At 39.2% G+C, this 10,000-nt stretch overlaps 2 protein-coding genes across 5 annotated transcripts in view; one reads left to right on the forward strand and one right to left on the reverse strand.

The window, feature by feature from the left end:
* Positions 1 to 259: 259 nt before the first annotated feature.
* On the forward strand, positions 260 to 4,399 carry LOC123506363. Of its 2 annotated transcripts, none has more exons than XM_045258406.1 (8): positions 260 to 417; positions 765 to 954; positions 1,134 to 1,220; positions 1,390 to 1,545; positions 2,590 to 2,782; positions 3,035 to 3,195; positions 3,663 to 3,852; positions 4,186 to 4,399. In XM_045258406.1, exons 2-8 carry the CDS (start codon positions 823 to 825, stop codon positions 4,269 to 4,271), a joined length of 1,005 nt encoding a protein of 334 aa, XP_045114341.1. In that variant the 5' UTR covers positions 260 to 417; positions 765 to 822; the 3' UTR covers positions 4,272 to 4,399. The 2 variants fall into 2 exon arrangements, with proteins under 2 accessions (XP_045114341.1, XP_045114340.1); XM_045258405.1 differs by having other exon boundaries at positions 261 to 417; positions 1,387 to 1,545.
* Positions 4,400 to 8,610: 4,211 nt separating this feature from the next.
* Positions 8,611 to 10,000, reverse strand: part of LOC123506364 (contactin-like) — a 28,778-nt gene continuing 27,388 nt past the window's right edge. For all 3 annotated transcript variants that reach the window (XM_045258407.1, XM_045258409.1, XM_045258408.1), the window contains exon 26: positions 8,611 to 10,000. This exon is cut by the window's right edge and continues 1,277 nt beyond it. The gene's annotated coding sequence lies outside the window, so the exon portion shown is untranslated.

The raw sequence follows: 10,000 nt of genomic DNA on the forward strand, positions 1-10,000 counted from the left end.
CAGTGTTTGTTTGTTTTGTGTTTAGTTTGGATATTTATAATGTTATGTAGCTAAATTAATCAATGGAAATAATAGGGTACATTTTTTTCTCTCTTTAGTGCTTTACATCAGTATACTCTTATATATTTACTACTATACCATTTCGGCAATATAACTATTGTAGTATATAATTATTAATTTACTAACTAATAATATTTTGCTGAATAACAAATAATCGAAGAAACTTTTTAATAAGTTAAGTAAATAAAAAGATGAAGTGAATCAAGACGAACTGGTAAAAGGAATGTAAACACTAAACAGTTTCCATGAGACAGCTATAAAAGTGCTGATAAGACGACTGTTCTTCGTCTAACATACTATATAGCTATTCGTCCTATCGCCTGCCACCAGTTTCTTACTTCAACCATAAATAATAAGGTGAGTTATAAGCTAGAAGGCCTTGAGTTCAATTATAGGCATACTAGACACGTGCTTAACCCCTTTTTATTATTTATTTATTTTATTTGTTTTTACGTGTACGGCAAGGTCACCGAAGTTACCGAACCTTCTACATATAAGTTCCATGCTTGTATATTACATGGACGCCTTTTCCATATTAAACAAAATGTCCACATGAAGGGCAGCAGTTGACTGAAAGGAAGACCGACTGTACCAACGAGTAGCTTATTCCTGTAGCATAATTGAGGGGCAGGCTTAATTGGCAATGTATTGAATTAGTAGCAGAGTAAGTTGGGCCGCAGTGACGAATATAGTTTTCCTTTCAGACACTTCCTTAAGGCGTAAGTTGAGAGTCCCTGAGTGGGTGGTTTGTGTGTGGAGACAATGGCAGAGTACTTGTTCCACCAGACGGGACTGGTGGAGGAGGTGTTCCTGCCAGGCAAGGCAATACTCACCTTTCTGCTCAATGGTCAGGTCCAACGTGTGCTGCTGTGGGTCAAGTCTTTCATTCACCAGGTATGTGTGTGTGTATAATGGTGTTGATAATATTCGGCTTATTAATATTGCAACCTTAAAGATAGAAATCATTATGTTACATATTTGCATATTAACATGACTTTTTTATCCACACAAGTGACAAATACTTCAAGACCAACACCTGTCAAAGCTTGTTATCATATTGCCTCATCTTTCAGGGTAAGCTGCTAGACAAGACTGACAGCTTTGCCAACAAACTGAGCCTAGGGGATGTGGTGCACTTTCACTGCCATGTGTACGATAAGGCAAGTTTGCTACATTGAACTTTTCATTCCATAGGAGGCATAAAACACCACACCATCTTAACTATGCCTCTCATGCTTTCTTCATTATTGCTATATCTCTGTCCTCTCTCCTGATGTCTTTGCTTTTCTTCACTTGATTGAGGAAATTAATTTGTTCTTTATACAGCAGTCAAGTGACAATTGCCAGTGGTATGCTGCTAAGGCCAGCAAGGAGCCTGTAAGTGAGGCAACTGTGCAGCCCAGCACCAAAGTCATCAACCGCAGTGGGTATATCTCAGAGGTGGATCCTGGCAAAGGGGTGATCCTCTTTGATTTTCATGAAGAGGTACGTTTACTACTCAAAGAAAGCAACTGGTAGTCTTGTAGTTTATAATGTACACAAGCATTCTGTTATTGTTGGTACATTACGGTCACTAAAAATCATTTAATTTGGATTTTAAAAACATCTTGTAATATGTTTTTTCATTTACCTATACAGGTAACTATCGATTTACGCGATAGATGCGTTCCAAGAGGCATCATGTATATAAAAATTCACGTAAAGCAAACATGTAATTCTCAAAAGAAACAATAGATAATAGGGGGGATGTGGGATGTAGTCCAAAAAAAGTTGTACAAAATACTCTATTTATTTGGCTAAATTATTTACCATTCTAAGTACTAGAAGTGTATTTAAAGTAAAGGGAAAAGCAAGAAATAAGAAGAGAAAGCAAAAAATAATAAGAGAAAACAACAAAACAAAGAATACATAAACACAACACTCACTGCATCACTGTCTTCACCACTCACACCACAGTCAGTCACCATATTCCTCTGAGCTTTTCCATTTTATCAAAAATCCACTTATCAAAAATAACCCCACATGCCATCTTGGTGAATCATAGGCAGATTGAAGAGATTCCATCTATATTCAGTGCTGGCAGACTGCAAATGAGGTACGAGAAGAGGAAGGAGCAGCGGAGCTCCCACCTATTGGCCAGCTGCGGAACTCTCTGGCACGCAGTTTGAAATTGCATCTGGCGCTCATTTTGAAAATGTAGTTGGGTCAAATCGCGTATAAGCAAACCAATCGCGCAAATAAAATTAATTATAATATTTTTTCGGTCGCACAATAATAAAAGCGCGTAAATTAAACACACGTAAATCAAGAGTTACCTGTATTACTCTTTCACAATGAAAGTGCACTCCATCTGTAGTTAGTGTGATTGATGAACATATTATTGTGTCAAGAGCAAGAGGAACATCACATACATCATCTGAGACTGCAGAGAAGTCAGACACATTCATGAGCCATTCAACCTAACATGAGAAAATTAGTATAGTGAACAATGATAAGGACGAAGACAGTCACTCCTCTTTCACCCACCAGGAGAACCGAGTGTTCTTCATGCGCTCCAAGTTCTTCCTTTTCGGCAAACGGCTGACCGGCAAGCGCAGTCTTCAAGAGTTCCTCAGTGAAAACGACCCATTGCAGTTTGATGCTGAGATGTGTGAGCCAAGTGATGAAAACTACAACTGTAACTGGTTTGCCACTCTGGTATGGAAGGGCAAAAGGCCAATAGGTGAGTGGGAGGGTGGCAGGGTAGCAGTGTAGGGATGAGGATTCATATGGACGAGTGAGGAGACTAGTGGTATGTGTGCTAAGCTGATGGTGTTTATCTTACAGTGACTTTTGTTTTCATTTGGTAAATAATTTTATATATTTTACATTAGGTGTTCACCTGGTTCTATTTGGTTTTATGTTTTTCATTACAATTTTAATTATACCTTCTCATTATTCATTTCTTCTTTATTGATTGGTTTCTCATCCTCAGGCATGGGTCTTGGTGGGCTGCTAGGCTACACAGGAGGGGCTACAAGTGACCCTGGTATGGAGGAGATAGCCAGCACACTATCAGGAGTGACACCAAGCAGTTATGATGAGTTCCCAACCCTGAGCCTCCCGCCAGGCCTCATAGACAAGCAGGGGTACAAGGTAATAGGTCTTGCTTGGGTACACACCTGCTAAGGACTTAGGCCAGGATGAGGCAAAGTTGTAGAGCTAAATTTGTGTGCTTACATTTATGCAATTCTAGGTAACTTGATGAATGAGGGAAGATTGTTTTAGCTATTTCTCAAAGTAATGTAAGCATTCTGCAAGTAATTTAAGAGTAAGTGGAGTCTTTGCTAAATAAAATTTTATTTAGAAGAGATGACATGCAATGGCCACAAAAAATTTTAAGCTGAGTTACAAGTTGATAAATCTCATCTCAAAAGAAGCAGATGCAGGAGTTGGGTTGAAAACAGGAAATAACGTAGACCATCCTAGAGTTTAGCATTAAGTAGCAGAATGAAGAGTTAGAGATAGAGATTAATTCACAATATCAAGGCAAAGTAATATTAGGAGTGCTTTGAAAATCTCATTGTTATGGCTGTAATGGAGTGGTCTGTGGATGTCCACAGGCCTTTGAGGTGAATAACAATCTGCGGGAGGGTCATGGCAACGTACTCAAGCTGTTCAATGAAGAGAGTGGCCTTGCCCTGTGGATGGTGCGCTGCAACACCTGGGAGACCGTCTTCTTCCACCGACGCAACGCCTTCCTCGATACTGTTTCCCTCAGGAACTTTGACATCCAGGAGTCTTTTTCAGAGGGTGAGTTTATCAGGTGGTCAATGATACTGTGTGATGCCTCTGTGGTTGAGTTTTTAGAGTTAACTTGTGTGATTATCTAGAACAACTACACCATTAAGAAATCTTTTGGTAGTGCAGAATTTACAGAAAACTGATTCACCAAAAGGGAAGTAGGATAATGAACACTAAGAACTTGAGTTTACATTGTGGGGCTAATATAATATACCAGTCTTTGATGTAACCAGTCTATAAGAGGATAGCAGTTTATTTCACAAAATTTAAATGTTTAGGAATCATAACACAATGACTCACTTAGAAATAATACTAGTGAATTTTTCCTTGGTTTTTTCCCAGGGACATCATTGGAGATCTCTGCAGTTCCAGCCCTGGCAGAGTTCCCGTGTCGGTGGATAGCACGGCGAGTGGTGGCGCGGTGCTAAGATTCACTCATGGTAGCTGGCTATCATTAGGCTTCTAAGAAAATATCTACTTGAATATTTTTTTATGATGGAGAATGCAGGAGTGTTGTAATAGTGCAAGTCATACATTAAAGAGACATGTATTATCAGTTTTATTTATATGGTGTATGTACCTCATTCTAGATGTGCAGGATCACATTCAAGGAATTAGCTGAAACAAGAGTAAAACATTTACGGTAATCATTTCTCTAAATAGGCTCCCAGTAAACATTCATCAGTCACTTCCACAGCTAGGTTTGAAAGGTACCCTGTGATTGGGTAGCGGCTTTCAACCCCCACCATGGAGAGAAGGGAGGAGGAAAGTCAAGGAGGGATTAGTACTAGCCCCCACATTACCTTCCCATCTCTCTCTCTCTCTCTCTCTCTCTCTCTCTCTCTCTCTCTCTCTCTCTCATTAATGTGTGTGTGTGTGTACGTGTGTGTTTGTTTTGTGTGTTTGTTTGTTTGTTTGTTTTTTTCATTGACAGTCATTCTGTCCATCTATCCAGTCATCTGTCAGGCAGTCTGTCATCTGTGTGTCTATCTGTCTGTCTTTGTCACCTAAACTAAACCTTGCTGACATTACAGAGAAATAGACAGACAAATAGGAAAGAATAAAGAAGCAAAGACAGACAGACAGACAAAACATGCATACATAATGATAATGATAATAATAGTGATAATAAAAATAACAACAATAATAATGAGAACAGTGATAATGATAATACTAGTAATAATAATAATAATAATAATAATAGAAAAAGAGAGAATTTTCAGGGAGTGGTTAAGGTCAATCTAAATTGCTTATGACTTCCCTCACTGATCTTCTCTTTTTCTTAGCTTCTCTTAGCACACACACACACACACACACACACACACATTAAAACAAATTTTATAAATAATTGAAATGAATATATATTATTGTGTGTGTGTGTGTGTATTATATTGTATTGCATTCACAGTCTCCTGCTGGTCTCCCAGCCAGTCTTCCCCATTATGGAAAGAGCTCAAAGCTCATACTGACCAATCTTCAGGTAGGATTGAGACCACACCACACTCCACACACCAGAACAGCGAGACCACAACCTCTCGATACATCCCATACCTACTTGTTGTCAGGTGAACAGGGGCTACACATTAAGAGGCTTGCCCATTTGCCTCGCCACACCTGGGACTTGAATCTGGGCCCTCTCCGTTGTGAGCTGAGTGTGGTAACCACTACACTATGCCGTGTGTATGTGTCTCCCGGTTGTGTACCACATCAGGTTTCATCACTCCTGCTGCAGTTCTTATATTTGGCTCTTTAATGATGTTGAGCTTTATGTTGGTAAGTTGTTCCACCAGCAACTTTAATACCTGATCATGGCAGTGTGTTTGCTCTTGAGCCAGTTTTGGGCAGATCTAGATTATGTGGCCGAGGGATTCAGACCTACCACACCCCAGGTCCTGCAAGGACCTCAATCTGGAGTTTATCATCCTGAGGTGGGTCTTGATAGCATTGATGTAGTTGGAGCCTCTCATGAGGATGGTTCCATCATCCACCCACTCATGAGTTAGTGGAGACTCATCTGCTCCTGAGAGGCCCCTATCATCGGTGGAAGTGTAAAGCTGGGTCTTATGGTGCATGGCCATAGCCTCGTGCAGCTCTTTGGACGTTAGATCAGAGATGGAAAGTAAAGCCTCTGCTATCCCCGCAACCCTTGTGTCGTGGGTCTTAGCTGATCTTTCTAGAGCTCCCCTCCTAAGGAGAGACACTAGAGCAGTAAACCATGGCACCCCCAATCTTCCGTTGCAGGTATTAGTGTAGAACATGTTGGGGATGTAATACACAAATAGATAAATACATGGTAGATGTTATGCCTTCTTCACAAATTCACGATCATACCGCTCTAAGGTGCCCCTCATAGATATTCCCAACACCCAGCTGTGTTGGTGTTTGGGGATGATTACAAGCTTTACTGCCCACAGCTTTTGCTCAGGTTTGAGGGGAGGCAGGGACTGTTGGTCCCTTATTAAGACTGTGAGGTCCCACTTTGGCTCAGCTTGGCCCACAACCACTCCTGTCTCCAGACTTACTGGGCTGACTTTGGTTGCTATGGGCATGTTCACACCAGGCATAATGCTAGGCGAGACATTCACTGTGGTCGAGGCTGGTTGACTTGACAGTTCTTGACGTGGAAGAAGAGGATTTGGAGGAAGAGGAGTTATTAATGTTATCTTTAGCTTTGAATAATAAGAGGAAAGGAATTGGGTGAATCCAGCAAATAGGAAATGACTGGAATGTGGTGAACATCATCTTATTTAAGACCTAGAAATGGCTGAGGAAAATTTGGAAAGTATTTCAAACTGACTCCAGCTCAGTTCTCGGAAGTTTTATCATTCATTGAACAAGATATTAAGAAGCAATGCACCAACTACAGGACATCCATCAGTTCACAGTGAAGGACAGTGAGTGAGTGAGGGAGAGTTGAGGAGTCAGGTCAGTGGGATCAAAAAAAGGTATGCCTCTGAAGACAAAAGCACAAAGGGGAGGAGTCCCAAGGGGCATGACTCATCGATGCTCTATGGCCAGAAAAATCGCTTGCATAGCGATCTTGGAATCGGTGTGCACGGTATGGGTGGTATCTGTCCCAAAGTTTCACATCCGGAGTGAACACTCCTATTGGAAATACACTGAGGTAATTTTAAGCCACACAGCTTCATGTCTTGTGCATCATGTGCTTCGTCTCTGGTGTGAAATGGCCTTTAAGGGGGTTCCAGCTAGACATGCCCCAACATCTGCTGGCACTTGGGAGAGTGCCCAATCCAACGTGTCCCCCCTGAAGTACTCTACTCCTGATGGGACAAGTGTCCCCCATTATATCAGTTTGCACTTTACTGTACAGAATACTTATACTCAGTGAGCTAAGGTGCCCTCTTGGTCGCAGCTACTAAGGAGGGGTGGCTCATTGAGTCGAAGGCCTTTTAAAAGTCAATAAACGTGACACAAAGGTCGGTTCAAAGTGGGGTTTCAGATGAGCCACACTTACTTATTCCCATTTTGCTGCATTCCATATTTTTTATGATTAATTTTGTAGTTTCAAATTTTGTCAAGAATTATTGACCAGAATGGTTAGATGACATTACATTGTTCTCTTTGCTAATGAATTAATATTTACTAGGAAGCCATTACCTTGCCTTACAAGATGAGGTCAGTAATACACAAAATATATTAACATATCTTTTATACTGAGTCTGAGTTAACAAGTTATTATCAAAAGTTAAAATTGATACAGTGTAACCTATGTATACAAGTAAAAAAAATATTATGTACTTATATATTTGAAAGATCAACTAGGAATGGATGGATCTATTTGAAACCAAAAGATATGCAAGAAAATCTGGCTTGTTACCCTCGGTCAACATGCTCAAATGATACAGGACATGCATTCAGACAAACATATAAGCTTTTTTTTTTTTTTTTTTTTCTGTCTTACACCTGGCAAATCATTACATGTAAGCCTCACTCACTCTTCCTATCCATGCCTGTTTTCTACCAACTATATATATATTTTGTATGTGTGTGTGTAAACTTACAATGGCTATTTCTTTACTCATACACAATTTCCTTTGATTATTATGTATCAACTGTTGTTTCTAATTCATAATCATTCATCATAACTTCATATTTGCTTTTAGCGGCTGCAACAAATTATTGATGTCACTTGGGTATTCCTTGCCTATCATACATTAATAGTTCTGGGACAATGATCAAAGCCTTTCAATGAAAGCTATTGAGCATATTCATCATTGTGTAATACATTGATAAAACAAGACAATTTTGTCTCAATATGAACACTAGAGCAGTTTATAAATGTGTGTGTGTGTGTGTGTGTGTGTGTGTGTGTGTGTGTGTGTGTGTGTGTGTGTGTGTGTGTGTGTGTGTGTGTGTGTGTGTGTAATTCACCTCAGGCGCCTGCTGGTCACCCAGCCAGTCTTCCCCATTACAGAGCGAGCTCAGAGCTCATAGACACACTCAACACACCGGGAAAGCGAGGCCGCAACCCCTCGAGTTACATCCCGTACCTATTTACTGCTAGGTGAACAGGGGCCACACATTAAGAGGCTTGCCCATTTGCCTCGCTGCCCTGGGACTCGAACCCGGCCCTCTCGATTGTGAGTCAAGTGTGCTAACCACTACACTACGCGGTGTGTGTATACCCACCAGTGTTTTTAAGACTTTAATGCAGGTTATATAATTTGCCAAACTGTCATATCATGCCAGATAACAAAGATTTTTTAAGTAGGTAATTGTTATCTCCCATTGTGATATGGTTACAAATAAAGATTGAATTATTTATTTAGTGTGTCTGGACTTAGCAGCTACATACATATCCACCAGCTGAAGGCACAACAATACTTTGTAAATGCATGCTTGAAAGCACACAATCATGGCCTTTGGTTTTAAAGTACATGACTACAGCATATCAAACATCAAAATATACATATGAACAGCTGGAATGTGAGATTCTCTTGCTGAAATTACTGTCATTGTTGTCGTTGTACATTTTTGCCACAAACTTGAGCTACAAACAGGATATACAAAACACAACCAACAAAATACAAACTTGGCATCATTACAAATTATTTACACTTTCAGTAATAATAAAAGCATTGCATTGTATATCTTAAATACTTCCACAAAACAATGAAAACTATCATAAGTATAATGGAAAGAATGCATCAGCATTATTATTGAGCTGTAGGTATCAAACTACATGACATCAACATTAGTAGAAATAAAAAAGCTTGACACCTGAAAATTTGAATTCTAAATAAAATATAAAATTTGACACAAACTTTGAATCAGAAATAAAGTAAAAATTTGACACTTAAAAATTTAAATAACACAACAAAAATATGGCATGGAGTGTGATACTTGTATTGTGGATCAGATGCCATATCTATCTGGTTAGCAATTGGCACTCAAAACACACAACCTTTAAGTCAACAGTCTGCACAATTGCTAACAACACATAACCATTCAAAATACCTCAATTCAGGCCACTAAAATTCTGTAAATGAAACGGAAGGCCATCTTATCCTTTGTATGCGTATGTTTTATAATATAACACTAATACTGTATTCTGGGAATGTAGTTGAAGAGAACCCTATGGATCAAGGCCCTACAATACTATAATATCAATACTTCCTTGGCTTCCAATGGTCAAAATGAAGCTCCTGCAATGTAACGCTAAAGAGTTCTTCATGAATAAGCAGGAAAAACTGTACCTTAGTAAAAATTAAGATATCATCAATACCAAAATATTCTCATAAAAACTCAAGATACACAGCTAAAAATTCAAAGCATATGGCATTTCCCACGAGTGTCAGGGAAGTAATAACCAAAGCCTAACTGAAACCACTTGTTGTACCTCTGATGCAAATAACTCATCACTTTAGCCTGATGTTGACCATGACATTAGGATTCATCCTTTACTAAAGTTATGTCTAATATTAGTTTATACTAATTTGTGGATAGTTTCATGACAAAAATAGTAGTGATTTTTTTCTTCCACTCCTCATCCCTCTCATCAAGTAAAACAACACCCACGCTGACACAACTTAAAAATAACACTTTGGTCATTCAGTATAAAAAATATACCAGGTGAAGATTAAAATTCAATGATCAAAAAGAGCTAGGACTTTTGGATACATCAACATCTTTTTTA

The sequence above is a fragment of the Portunus trituberculatus genome, chromosome 19 (genome assembly GCF_017591435.1).
Source record: "Portunus trituberculatus isolate SZX2019 chromosome 19, ASM1759143v1, whole genome shotgun sequence".
Classification (NCBI taxonomy): domain Eukaryota; kingdom Metazoa; phylum Arthropoda; class Malacostraca; order Decapoda; family Portunidae; genus Portunus; species Portunus trituberculatus.